The 15,222-nt window shown below is 37.5% G+C and overlaps 2 protein-coding genes across 2 annotated transcripts in view; both read right to left on the reverse strand.

Annotated features, from left to right (window-relative positions):
• LOC144636267 (uncharacterized) overlaps positions 1–15,222 on the reverse strand; it is a 133,085-nt gene that overhangs the window by 25,948 nt on the left and 91,915 nt on the right. The gene's annotated exons all lie outside the window — the stretch shown is intronic.
• On the reverse strand, positions 2,014–3,591 carry LOC144636529 (putative skeletal organic matrix protein 5). The gene is made up of 2 exons (XM_078495757.1): positions 3,262–3,591; positions 2,014–2,532 (listed from the first exon to the last, which is right to left on the reverse strand). Exons 1-2 carry the CDS (start codon positions 3,280–3,282, stop codon positions 2,014–2,016), a joined length of 540 nt encoding a protein of 179 aa, XP_078351883.1. The 5' UTR covers positions 3,283–3,591.

Raw genomic sequence — 15,222 nt, forward strand, 5'->3', positions numbered from 1 at the left:
CTTTAAAAGGTATTCATCCATCAGATTTACTTATTATTGTTGCTATATTTTGTTAGCATGGGCTATGAAACAACACTACAACATTTAAAAAGTTCACTTTATTTCTTCAGTATATACTTTACGGTGTCTGACATTTGCAAAATGTCGATTGCAGAATGCAGAATGCCGATTGCAGAATGCAGACTAAGAGAACATATTGTGTTACCTTTACCGTTATTGAAAGCTAACCGTAAAAAGACTAACCGGAGTGTGATGTAGGCTAACGTGCACTCCGGTTAGCCTGTTTACGGTGTTGGATAACAGGACATAAGTCTTAGCAAACTAATATCAAAACAAAGCTATACACTAGCTGTAACATACAAGGTCAGAAACAACTTGTTAAGTGCCGATGGGAAACGACTTGCACAAATATATGGAAACAAACAAAGAAGCTCACAATTGTTTACCCTGTTTAAATAACTTCTGGCATCTGATTCGGCCGAAATAAATTATGAATTAGTAAATGAATTATCAAATAAAATAATCAATAAAAACCGAAAACAGAAAAAAAAAATAAATATAAACAAACCTAAGAAACTGAAACAAACAACTTTACACTGTTTAAATAACAGCAAGTGTTTACTTCTGATCCGTCCGAAATAAAGTGGCAAATAATTATAAATAGTTAAATAAATTAAGCAAACTGTACAATAGTAGTACTTCTGGATCGAACGAACTAATTGTTTGGTAAATCAAACTGAGACAGTTGCGAAAGAAAGTTTTTTTAACATTTCAGTCAAAATAAAAATAGAGCAGAATTAAACTGTTTGTTATGAAGTCAAATCCACAATGAAGCTTGTTTACTCTTAAGTGTGTTTATACTTTTAAAACACCCAAATTTAATATTTTAACACATTACTTGTCTTAGTCTGTTTTTTTTTATTCTAGACAATACCCAAAATTTGAAACGGTATTTGTATCAAAGAGAAAACTAGGTGTAACGATGTAACGATTGAGTCTATCATTTTTTTTTGTAATATCATTATTACCTTAGCGTGTGTTCAACATTTCAATTTTTGCCTGTGTAAGCTACCTCTTTATATGCTATGTTTTATGCATTTTTCTCAATAAAATGAAGATGGCATAAGTCATGCCGAGACATGTTTATAAAAAGTTGTAACGATTTTTTTTAAATTTGCTTTTACATTATTACTTACAAGTTGCTTCTTTACTTCCCACAACTTCTTCTCATAATCTCGTCCCAGCACTTTGAACACACTTCCGACAAATGCACCAGTGCTTGGGAATTTAACAAGTCATTTATCTTTTGTTTCGTTACTCTTCGTCGCATTCAGAGAAAGATAAATGAACAATTTATGTCTTTTAAGAACTTGCATTTTTTTTTTATTCTAGCGCATGCGAAAAATTAGTTGACACGTTTTCGATTATTTTTATGTACCAAATGGAAGCTCGCTTAAAATTTTTTGCCCAGTAACGTGGATTTCACAAGTAATAAATTTCACTGACTTTGACACTGTCTCACTTAAACTTTGATAAAACGTTTCTGATGAAATCATACTGCATAAAAGATAAGATGTACAACAACAACAACAACAACAACAACAACAAAACAATAGAATAGAGGCGAGTTCTTTTTAGCGAGATTTTACGTATCATATCGCGCTTATAAAATGGGCATATTCTAAACTCTGATGAGGACTATCCGTGACATAGTCATTTTAGTTCTTTGGAAACATACCAGTCTGTTCATTGCATGATGTATTAGAGGGTCTGGATGAGGCCAAACTGAAAGCTGAGAACAGGAAAAAAATGGTAATTGTCAGCTGAGAAATGACGTCGCGTTTTAAACTGTCAGCTAACAAATGACGTTTTTTTAACTGATACCTGAGATTTGAGATCTGAAAAATTTAGTGATAGCTGGGAAACGTACTGCAGATTTAAACTGATAACAAAGAAATCGCCGAAAATTTTATTGATAACTAAGATTCCGACGAGCCCATCCAGAGCCTCGTCTTATTGTACAAAAACGTATCCCATGGCTTTGATGTGTTTGTCTCCATTATCTGTTTTCCACATAGCCGCGTTTCCGCACGTGTTTGAGTTATCAGGAGCTCCTCCTGTACCAAACCCGATTCTGGAATCACACCAGTTGCAGTCATTTTCATTGTTGCCAATAAAACCGATTCTTGCTTTCGAACTGCTGGTGCACGCAGCATTAAAACCTTCCATGTTACAGTTGCGCTGTAAAGAGGCTTCAGAACCAATCAGCGTCTTCCACGTGTCACGACCCAGTGAAGTGGGACGGTAATGCCCGTCAGCAATCAGTGAATACAAAGAGTTTGCTACTTTGTCTATAACGACAAAATTCGTGTTTTCCTCGCCGTGGATGTTCATGCCGAGACAGATTTTGGAGAATGGTGTGTTCCAGTAGGTCTCCAACTTCGTCTCTTGTGTGTCAAATACAGTTTCTCCTCCTTCTGGGTTAAATGTTGCCATGTTGCTCCAAAACTGTGAATCATAGTGGAAGGTACTCTAAAAGGCGAAAAAAAAAAAAAAAAATTATAATGATCAAATTAATCTCATTAGATACATGTAAACTTGTATTCCCAGAAAACCTTAAAGGTATAACTTCATATGACGTCATGAAATCCACCTTCTTTGACTTACCTTTTTCTAATAACGTTAAAAAGTAGAATCCAAAGTTGCTAAAAAGCTTAAATTGAATGCCATCGATGGATAAATGAAGAGTTAATCATAATGAACATTTTCATTTCTTTTTAAAGGTCTTACAGGGAGGGTGAGTCGCATGAAATCCAGCTCAGTCAATGAGGAAGATCCTTGTATCCACTTTAATCTACACTAGCTTTGCTCTCGATTTCATTTCCTGTTTGCTTTGTTTCTGCAGGTATTTAGCCTGGTCGTAGACTAAATTGTAAGTCAAGCTGATCAAATATGTGACGCGGGAATAAACGCGTTGCTTTGTTTAAGACAACTTAAATACGGCTTTGAGACGACTTAATTAAATTAATACGTTGTTTTGAAATGTCCCTTTCATTCCTAATAAGGTGTTATTTGAACCTACAAAGATACCCGAGAAAGCTTCGGCCATCACAATTTGAAGGGAATAAAAAAATATATTTGTTGAGATAAGCTGCCTACTGTCAAGGAAACCGGGATAGGCCCCGGCATAAAGTGCCACCAGGCTCAAACGCAGGCATTACTATTATTGTGATACTTGATAATATTATGATAACTAAATACCTTTGTACCGTCAATCTTCATGACAAGCGTCCACTGACCTACTCCGCACGCTCCAAGACTACAGTAAGGGTTCGTTTCGTTGCTTCTGAGGAGTAAACATGGTCCCAAAAATAAACGTAATTATGTTCAAGTGGAATGCTTCATGTTCATGTTTATACAATTTTGTACAATATTTTGTCTAAGGCAGTTATGTTTGTTACCAAAAATATAAGAGTACACGAGCGAATTACCGATTGTCGTCACTTATCCCTATGGCAGCCATGTAGGTAACTAAAGCTTCAAGTTCAGTAACAGTTGTTTCAAATCGAAAGATTGTAAAATGTTGTGACCCGTTACCTTTCTTCTCCACCATGCAGTATCTTTTAACTGACGGTAAGCGAACGAAAAAATATCCGTACCAGAAAGAAAATAAGGTAAGGTGCTGTATTTAGCTTATGGATATAGTCACTGTACAGAAACAATCTTTGTAGGCAGTTCGCAACAGTTGGAATCGATTGGAATATCACTTAATAATTAGCGGTGATCTGTTTCTTTGCGGTCACCGGTTGGGAATGTATAACGCTGATAGTGCCTCCTTCAATTGCAGCGGTTTCTTCTTTTAGTTCTGAAGAAATAAGCAATTGAGTATTTACCTTTCTACGTCCACGCCCGGGCTTTCTACTAGATCCTACTAGGTTAGATGTCTTTTCTACTTACACTCCGTAAAGTTCCTTGCACGGCACCACTGGTTAATTAGAGAGAGGAGAAAAAGATTCAGGATATAATTTACTAATAAAATATGTATTGGACTCAATATTTTAAACTGAAGTTGCACATATTGTTTTAAACTTCTCCACATTTGTTTAATATATAGATTTAGGCAAGCCTAAAAGCGGAGCTCCCCAGTTACTCCCCCTTTATAATTTTTTAGACTGATTTTTATATTCATGTTATTTTCTTTATATACGATATCAAGAGAGGATGATGATATGTATCCCTTTTCACCATGAACAACACCAAATAAGAGTTGAGTTAAAAAATTGATCAATCAAGAATATCATTAGTAGTCTATGCATAACTTTCTAAAGATATACTCGCAACTCTCAAAGTTAACCAAGAACAAAGAAAGGTTCGCTCTTGAAAATATCCATACCCTCATCATAACTGGTATGTTACAGCTGCACATAGCATACAACTGGAAAGTTTTGTATGTTGCTTACCCACACCCCCTCCCCCCAAATAGGGGGTCTATACGATGGAATGGTGACGATGACAGTCTTATTATTGCCTAAAACCAAAAATAACAGCTTTCTGCTAGCAAACTGGAGTAAAAGGTAGTGGCAAGCAAAATATTGATATTCTGTCATTCTGCCAAATAGGGTCCCCCAAAACGATAACACCTTTTTTCTTTATTTGAGTCCCTTTGCCCTTTGCTTAATTACATGTAAACTTAGCAAAAATTCTGGAGAGGCATAAATACTGTTTGTTAGTTCTAAACTCAGGTATAGATTGCTTGGCAAAAATTTTACCATGCCATTTTACCATGCATTAAGAGATTGATGAAATGTGTATCTCATTATCATAATTACTGTTCTTTGTAGTGTGGGCACTGGGAATTAAATGTTTAGGTAGCAGGATGATTTTTTATGTACATGATTGTACCTTATCTGGCTTTATTTCATTAACTTTAAAATTACACCTGTCCTTATAAATAAATTGTATTCTACACACAGTACATGTACATAAGTGTTATTTGTACATGCAATGAAGAATATATAAATATAATAATCTGATTGTTCATTTTTCTCTTTCTGTGTCTGCAACTCTGTGGAAATTCTGCTACTCGTGTTGACCCTGAAAAAGGCAAAAAAGACATACGATTTTTTGATGATCATTCAATGGCATCAAATGAATGTTTATAATTTTAAATTAGCTTAAATTAAATTCCTCAATAAAACCACGATTTTAATGAAACATAAACTTACCAAGCAGTTGAAACACCTATCATTTCTTAAACCCCAAAATTTTACACTTACAAAACAAGTTTCATGCACTGATGTAGATTCACAAAAACTAAACTCTGTCACAGAGCATTTAGAGAAATAAAGGTATGACACTAATCTAATGCTTACCTTCATCATCACAGACATTAACTGCACCCCTTGAATTCCTGTTTTCCCTCACTAAAAACAAAATGTACACCATATAAAAAACCCATAAAAGGTATGGAAATCCTAATATAGCAAGTTTTAGAAATGCAACAGATTTGCTTATATAAAATTAATGATAAACTCAAACTGCCTCTTACAACCTCCATAAATACTCAATTAACCTCATAAACCTTGATGTACATTTAAATGTACATGTATTTTAAATTTGCTTTAAATGATATTCTCCTCATTGCAGACAGGCCCTTTTTAAACTTTTTTTGATCTTGTAGTGTAACTGGAAATTTGCTCTTTCCAACGTTTTAAAGTGCTGTGTTCCTCCTACTTCGGTGATTTAATTACAGGATAAACAAATTTATCGCAGTAGAGGTATGACACTAATCTAATTTATCGCAAAATTTATCGCAAATTTATCGCAGTTTGCTAGATGTGAGGACAAGCTTCGCGTATTTCTTGACTTTCTGAGGACCGGCATGGATATCATTATGCCGCTAAGATCGGTCAAGCTTCATGTGAATGACGCACCCTGGATAACAGCTCAATTCAAGGATCTCATTAAAGCCCGCAGCAAAGCTTTTGCTCGCGGAGACACTGAAAACTTTCGCCGTTTGCGTAACCATGTCAATCGCGAAAGGAGGCTATGCCGGAAAAGTTACTTCAACTCAAAGGTGGACAATTTAAAGACCACCAATCCGAGTCGGTGGTGGAGTGAAGTGAAAAAGATCGCCGGGATGACTACTGCTACAGGCGGAGACGACATTCGATCGCAACTCCATTTGGATGCTATTGAGAACAAGTCACCAAAGGAAATTGCTGATCTTATTAACACCGCCCTGCTGGAGCCTATGCAGGAGTACAACCCTCTTGAGACTCTTCCTCCCTTTGATCCTGACTCGGATGTTGTCAACCTCAGTGTTACCAGTGTTGCTTCGGCCCTCCTTGCTTTAAATCCTCGCAAGGCATCGGGGCCAGACCAAGTGCCTAATTGGGTTCTCAAGGAGTATGCGGACTGTCTTGCTGACCCGGTGTGTTCAATACTAAATTCATCATTTGCTGAGCAAAGGCTCCCCTCGCAGTGCAAATATGCTGATGTTACCCCACTACCCAAAGTCAAGCCTGTTACGGTCGTCTCGAAGCACATTAGACCAATCTCGCTAACCGCTGCTCTGTCAAAGGTTGCTGAGGACTTTGTTGTCCATGCTTATGTTGGCCCTGCTATTTTGGAAATTGTTGACCCCAACCAATTTGGCGCCATACCGAAGTCCTCCTGCGCCGACGCTCTGGTTTCTATGCTGCACACTTGGGCACAAGCCACAGACGGAACCAGCGCTGCAGTGAGAATAATCCAACTAGACTACAGGAAGGCTTTCGACTTGATCGATCATCAAACATTAGTCAACAAAGTCTTGTCTCTTCGTATACCACGTGGTGTCGCTCGTTGGGTCTGTGATTTTTTGATGGACAGACAACAACGTGTGGAACTCTCTGCCGACTGTTTCTCAGAATGGGGAACCGTACCATCTGGCGTGCCTCAAGGCACCAAGCTTGGCCCCTGGTTATTTGTCCTTATGATAAATGATCTCAGCCCCTCTGATGTACAGACTTGGATATACGTCGATGACACTACCCTTGCTGAAGTGGTCGCAAAGGACAGTGAAAGTAACATTCAGGAAGCTGTGGACACGGTAGCTCTCTGGTCGCGCTGCAACAAGCTCCAACTTAATGTGGACAAGTGCAAAGAGTTAACAATAGACTTTAAGAAAATCAAACAGTCTTTTGCTCCCATTTCGATTAATAGTTTAGATCTAGATTTGGTCAACAGTGTTAAGATATTAGGTGTCACCATCACCGATACGTTGCATTGGAATAACCACGTTACGGAAATCATAAAGAAGGCCAACAAAAGACTATATTTTATCAAATTACTAAAAAGAGCTTGTGTCCCAAGAAAGGTCATTCTTAACTTCTATTGTACATGCATACGACCAGTTCTAGAGTATTGCGCGCCGGCTTTTCACCATAGCCTTCCCGCTTACCTAAGCGACGATATAGAACGTGTACAGAAACGCGCGCTATTTATTATCGATCCACAAGCATCATATCAGGATATCCTATCAAGTTGCAATCTAAGCACCCTAAAGGAACGACGTTCTATCCTGTGCAAGAAACTCTTTAATAAGATTATGCTCGATAGTAGCCACAAATTACATAAGTACATACCACAAGAAAATGTAAATATGTATAACCTCAGAAGTCAACGTCATTTTCAAGCATGTAAGGCTAGAACAAATCGTTTTAAACATAGTTTTTTTCCTTCTATGTCAAATTTTTAATATAGTTATAATAGATTTTAATATTTGTATTTTTAATATAGTTATAATAGATTTTAATAGTTGTATTTTTAATAATTTATCTCTGTAAATTTTTACGCAATTCAGTTTTTAGACTGCCATGTAAGAATATCAATAAACTATCTATCTATCTATCTATCTAGATGCTATCTACTTTGAATACAACTCGTGTTTAAGACAAAACGAATTTCAATAAGGTTCTATGCCCTTGTTCTGCTGACATACCGGTTACACGAACGACTGAGTGCTATTACATTGATAAATAACAGAAACTTTTCTAATCTGTTAAAAAAGGAAAATCAATAATACATAAGCTTATAGCTTACCTTGGTTTCGTAAAGGGATTTTGTCTTTGTCCGTCTTTGCTTTAAACTCAACAAGTAGCTTGGAATATTTACGTCCATTTCGATCGGTCACAATCTGTTTTTCTTTGGCCGCTATCCCGGGATAAACGAGGAATATATCCAGAAATAATTTATCTGTAATAAACTGTCGTGTGCTTTTCAATTGCGGAGACTCTCGGTGATCGTGAACTCATTCGTACGCTTGGTAAATCGGCATGTTGTGAGTTTGTTTCCTGTCTTTTGACTCTGAACCATATTCAAAATTCTGCTGTTTATAACCTTGCTGTTTCACGAAAGCTTAGGTATAAACCAGAATGGCCACAAGTTCCTTTGTGCAATTCTGTTCGCCACAAGTTCAAAATAAGCTTGATAAGCTTATAAATTTCATTTAGCCGAGCCGACAGCAACCAGCGCACTTCCCCAATTTCGCTTTCCGCTTCATGTAATTCAAGAGCAAATGACCACAGAAAAATACTTGCGCCCGCGATTCAATGGTGAAAAGTCACTTGGTCAGCGGTCAACTTCAAAAAAACATTCGACCTCGATGTGTTCAATATCTGAGCCCGCGATATGGTCATGTGATACTGGTCAGCGGAAAGCTTGTTTTGACAGCTGTCAATTCACCATAACATTGATGCCCAATAACAAAATGTAAGTCGTTGGACAGCCGTTGACATCACAAGAGGATGGCATGCATTGTCTCCCCTCTGGTCAGGATTGCATTGGTCAGGATTGCATTGCATTGTCGGAAGGTCGTACGAATGTTTTCGAACATTTTCCGAACTTTTCCGAAAATTTCCGAAAATATCCGAAGAATTCCGAAGATCGCCGAGGAAGATCCGAAGATGTTTCGACTTAATATCGATTTACTTTGGCTTATTTAGCATTGAAACAGGGCAAAGTTGTCAGGAAATGTTTTGAAATCGATATCTTCACATGTGAAAATAACATGTTATTTTCACGTGTGAAGATATGATTTTTTCGTGCGAAAGATTTCCTGGTATTTCACTGATGTTTATATAATAAAAGTATGTACTTTGTTAGGCATAAAATAACCAGAGTCAACTCGTGGAGACATCTACGTCATTACTTAGTTTAATTTGAAGCGTTTGCTTCGTGCCGTCAACAATTCGAGCAACACCCCTGTCGTTGCAGAACAATCTTCTGTTAATTACGTGGGACTGAAACTTACGGGATCATAACGACTTAGGATAACGTAAATTGTTAGTCTTGCTGTTTAGAGGGGTTTTCACTTGAGTGTCGAAAGTAATTTGCACTTGCTTTTCACTCTTACTCGCACTATTTTCTAAACCAATCAGAATTAAATCCAGAAAGCAATCGTTATTCGCGCAGGCTTCGAGTGTTCATTGGTTTATTGGATTATCGATGTCCTTTGTCTTCTAAAATTAAACAAAATCTTTTATCCGAAGTCACGCTGTAATATAACGCAATCTTTGTCGAGACAGCAAAAGGAAATCTTAAAAAAAAATTACATGAAATATAAAATAAAATGTTACTGTTGTATAATTGAGCAAATCAACAAAGAAAATGTATTTTTAACTTTGCATCCTTGAGCTGTGAATTCATAACTAGTACTGTATTTATTTGAATTCCATCAGATCCTAACTATGCTATTTATACAATCCGGCACTAACATTGCTTCTTAGGTTTAAAAAAATGTAAGCTGCAGTTGGATAACAGTCTTTATCACGCACAAGGCGTCAGCTACTTTTATCCTCTTTTTAACGAGGTCAAACTGGAAAAAAAAAACTGGGTCGAGCCACCTTAAAAGGTGGCTCGACCCAGTTTTTTTCTAGCGATACCTATTAACTTTCAAACCCTCATTGGCCGTTCCGAGGTTGCGCAGGGAACTGGGGCGAGTTTCAAATTTTAAGTAATCGATAATCTGACACCACCACATGAAAGATCACGGTGCGATTGGTCATTTGACCAAGTTTGATGCTTTTAGGATGAACAGAGATGAAGTTATGGGCCCTGAAACATGGTTAATAATCCATACAAACGTCTCTTATTGTGAGACAGCGTCCCCCAAAACCATATAAACTCTTAATTTTTTTATGATTTTTGTGATACTCTAAAAAATGGGCAAATATAGTGGTTTCCATCTTAGTTTCTTTCAAGTAATGGGTCTTTGGCAGAATTTTACAGCTGTCACAAAACGGATAAAAATTTTAAGAGTTTATATGGTTTTTGGGGACGCTGGCTGACAATTAGAGACGTTTGTATGGATTTTTGGTCAAACGACCAATCTCACCGTGATTTTCCATGCGGTGTTGTCAGATTATCGATCACGTAAAATTTGAAACTCGCCCCAGTCCCCTGCGCAACCTCGGAATGGCTAATACTTGAAGGGATTAATGTCAATGACATATCTACTATATCACATGGATTACACATAGACTGAACTACAATATGATATAAATTTTTGGAAGATCGGAATGAATATCACGTGACAATGACGTAACACAGGTTTTTGCTCTGAATCGAATTTAAGCCCGTAACCGCATTTTCTCTCGAGATCGTCCACGCTACGTATACCTTGGGTGTTTGCCTTCAGCTCTGTGGAGTTTCATCGAAATCTACAAGAGGAATTTTGAAATATCTTGGAATTTGCTTTCAGATGGTATAATTTATGCGTAAAATAAAGACAAGACTTCATATAAAGAAATTTGCTTCTTTTTTGATATTTAATGAGAGGCTTTAGCCCTCATTCCTGTTAAAAATGTCCCATATCCGATATCCAAACCGTAAGAAGTAGGAAGACTTGCGCGATTTCGAAAAATATGAAATATAAGAATCATAGTGAAGCTCAATGTTTAGCTCTATTTACCAATTTTACGCCTACTTTCGCAAAAAACGCGATTATTTCAAAGCTCGTCGATGAATTTTCCCAAACATTTTTCAGGGTGGCAATTGATCAGTACACTACACAATCCCTGAATTTTATGCTCATTTAAAACTTCTAAGGTTGTCTAACATAAACGCAAAATTGAGTAAATATTGAATCAATCTCGTAGTTTTGAATAATTTTGTGTTCTGGGATTTTCTATTGTTTCGAGTTGAGCACAACATCGAATTCCTGTGCACCACGCGTAAAATGACTACGCTTGGCTACCTTCCGAAAGCTTACCGAAAACTTTCCGAAATATGGCCCGTTTTAAAGAAAACAATGGAAAAGAAATTGTCACGCAACAGCGTTTCTTGTGGGTTGAAAGTTAAAAACGCCAAGAACAAGAAATGCAAAACAAAAAAAGGCCGCCGTACTGAATGCTACGCTAAAGAGATTTCAACATCAAAAGAAAGAAAGTGCAAACAAGGTACGTTTTTGAGTACGCTGTCAGGTCATTTGTAAATGACTGCAATGGCGTCAAAACATAACCGGCTTTGAGTTTCATTCATTCAATATTGTTTACTTGAACTCGAGAATATTACCATATTCCGAAAGATTGTGGTAAGCTTTCGGAAGGTGGCCAAGCGTAGTCATTTCACGCGTGGTGCACAGGAATTCGATGTTGTGCTCAACTCGAAACAATAGGAAATCCCAGAACACAAAATTATTCAAAACTACGAGATTGCTTCAATATTTACTCAATTTTGCGTTTATGTTAGACAACCTTAAAAGTTTTCAATGAGCATGAAATTCAGGGATTGTGTACTGTACTGATCAATTGCCACTCTGAAAATTTTTTGGGAAAATTCATCGACGAGTTTTGAAGTAATCGCGTTTTTTGCGAAAGTAGGCGTAAAATTGGTAAATAGAGCTAAACATTGAGCTTCACTATGATTCATATATTTCATATTTTTCGAAATCGCGCAAGTCTGCCTACTTTTTACGGTTTGGATATCGGATATGGGACATTTTTAACAGGAATGAGGGCTAAAGCCTCTCATTAAACATGAAAAAAGAAGCAAATTTCTTTATATGAAGTCTAGTCTTTATTTTACGCATAAATTATACCATCTGAAAACAAATTCCAAGATATTTCAAAATTCCTCTTGTAGATTTCGATGAAACTCCACAGAGCTGAAGGCAAACACCCAAGGTATATGTAGCGTGGAGGATCTTGAGACAAAATGCGGTTAAGAGCTAAAATTCGATTCAGAGCAAAAACCTGTGTGACGTCATTGTCACTTGATATTCATTCCGATCTCCCAAAAATTTATATCATATTGCAGTTCACTCTATATGTAATCCATGTGATATAGTAGATACGTCATTGACATTAATCCCTTTAAGCATGAGGGTTTCAAAGTTGATAGGTATCACTAGAAAAAAACTGGGTCGAGCCACCTTTGTCAGTTTTTGACAAATTTCCTAAAAATTATAAGACCCCTTGTGAAATGTCATCGCTTCTGCATGTATTGCATTCCATTTATTTGATAATGTTGTGAATGAACTAGCAAGGAAAACAATCAAAAGGAAAATCGACGGCTTTAGTTTTTTACATGTGAAGAAAGCAATCGGTTTTATGGAGAAGCTTTGCAGCTGCAACGTTGTTAAAAAATATCAACTGAACTTAAATACTGTATCTTTATTAGGGTCAATTCATCATAGCCCAAGCAAATTCAAACTAAGCATACAATGACTGAAAGTTACAATGGTTCCTTTGTGAACCTCCCGCTAAATTTAACTTGGTTGGGCATCAGATGATTGAGTTTGTGCCGGGATTAAATTTGGTGCCGCATGTCGTGCAGTTACGACCCTTTGTGGCAGTTGGTTTTTCGCTGTTGGCGTTTTTCTCTTTCTTGTAGCGACGGAGTTTGTCAGATTGTAGCGGGTAAAATATAGTCAAAATGTGACTAGAACTTCCATAAACAACCACAACGTGCTTTTACTTTATTCGATCTGACACGTGATACCCGGGCGTTCCAAATATGGGCAGCACTAAAATTACGTCAACAGAAAACGGCTACATTCCCTCCTTACTAACAGGAACGAGGTGAACATGACAAAATTAACTCAAAGGCTAAGAACCTTACAACTAGAGTACAACAAGTCCAATGTTATGATCGCAGGCGAGATCTAAGCGAATTATAACTTCAAGTCAACAAATAAATGAACGACTGCTTCATCCATGTCTCTGACAGATAACAGTTCCTCGAGTGAATCTCGCACTGTAACGATTTGCTTGAACTCGATGCGTTCAAAGTCCGGGCTATAGTCAATTAAACGCTTATTTTTGTCCATAGGAACAGATTTCTTAGACAAGTCATGGTTGTATACTGGTTTCCACACGCGAGATTTAGCTAGTCTTGTGCGGCGCCCCGTTGGAGCATAGGTGTGCACGACAACCGAGTCTCGCACTTCATCAGTTTCCGCTATCTCTCCAACAAGGAGTCCTTGTCGAGCATTAAATCGTTCATAGGCGGCCTTGTCAAGGACCAGATTGTAGGCTCCTCCAGATGGGTCACCTTCAAGGGAGAGATATGGACAATGTGCTGTGAGACCACGCATTCTCCCGAGTTTAACTAGAAGTTGTCTCGATGCTGGGAAAACAGAGTACAAGTGCTTGCAGGCTTCGCTAACTGGAGCCTTGCCTATGGGTTCTAGATACCGAGCTAGTTCGAGTGAGATTCCTTCGTCTGCTTGTTCATTGCTCTTGGACAGGTACATGAGAAACTGGCCAGGTTTGTATTGTCTCTCTTTATCTTGATTTTGAGCCGGACGAGGAACACTCTCGGTAGATGATTCCCTCAGGTCATTTGGTTCTGCTTCAGGGATTGGTATCAGTTTCTCAACATTAGTAGGGGGCAGTTCTTCATTTGTTACGCTGTGCCTCAGACGATACAAGTCACTATTCTTGAGGCGTTTGGTGATAATGTACGGCCCAGCATATCTCCTGATGAGCTTTGTGGCTGATCCTTTCTCAACATTTGAAGGTGGTGGTTTCCTGACTAGGACTTCTTGTCCAACGGTAAATTCTCTTGGATTAGCAGATAGATCATAGTAGTCTCTTTGTCGTCTCCTCAAGTCTTTCTTGATGCTACAGAATAATTTATGAGCCTCTGTGATCCTCTGAACTAGGTACTTTGCATAGTCATTCTTGTCGATTGGCTGATTGGGGAGCTGAAGAGCGACTGTCTCTGGAGAGGTTGCATTGCGTCCGAACATGAGAAAGAATGGAGTTACGCCATCAGTGCCATCAATAGTGGAGGTGTTGTGTGAGTACACAGCAGGTTGTAAGTAGTTTTCCCACTGTTTCTGCCATTTGGAAGCAAATATGGCTAGGGCGGAGTTCAAGAAGCGATGAACACGTTCAGTTGAGCCATTAGCTCGGGGTCTGTAACTGGATGTAAACACTTGCTTAATGGAGAGCAGGTTTGAAACTTCCCGCAGGACAGTATTTAAGAATTCAAACCTAAGAAACTGAAACAAACAACTTAACACTGTTTAAATAACAGCAAGTGTTTACTTCTGATCCGTCCGAAATAAAGTGGCAAATAATTATAAATAGTTAAATAAATTAAGCAAACTGTACAATAGTAGTACTTCTGAATCGTACGAACTAATTGTTTGGTAAATAAAACTGAGACAGTTGCGAAGGAAAGTTTTTTAACATTTCAGTCAAAATAAAAATAGAGCAGAATTAAACTGTTTGTTATGAAGTCAAATCCACAATGAAGCTTGTTTACTCTTAAGTGTGTTTATACTTTTAAAACACCCAAATTTAATATTTTAACACATTACTTGTCTTAGTCTGTTTTTTTTTTTTTAATTCTAGACAATACCCAAAATTTGAAACGGTATTTGTATCAAAGAGAAAACTAGGTGTAACGATGTAACGATTGAGTCTATCAATTTTTTTTTTGTAATATCATGATTACTTTAGCGTGTGATCAACATTTCAATTTTTGTCTGTGTAAGCTACCTCTATATATGTAGTGTTTTACGCATTTTTCTCAATAAACTGAAGATGGCATAAGTCACACCGAGACTTATTTGTAAAAAATTGTTACGTATTTTTCAAATTTGCTTTTATATTATTACGAACAAGTTGTTACTTTACATCCCACAATTTCTTCTCATAATCTCGTTCCAGCGCGTTTAACACACTTCCGACAAATGCACCTGTGCTTGGGAATTTAAGAACTCATTTT

The sequence above is a fragment of the Oculina patagonica genome, chromosome 13, assembly GCF_052425735.1.
Source record: "Oculina patagonica isolate OP01 chromosome 13, crgOcupat, whole genome shotgun sequence".
Lineage (NCBI taxonomy): Eukaryota > Metazoa > Cnidaria > Anthozoa > Scleractinia > Oculinidae > Oculina > Oculina patagonica.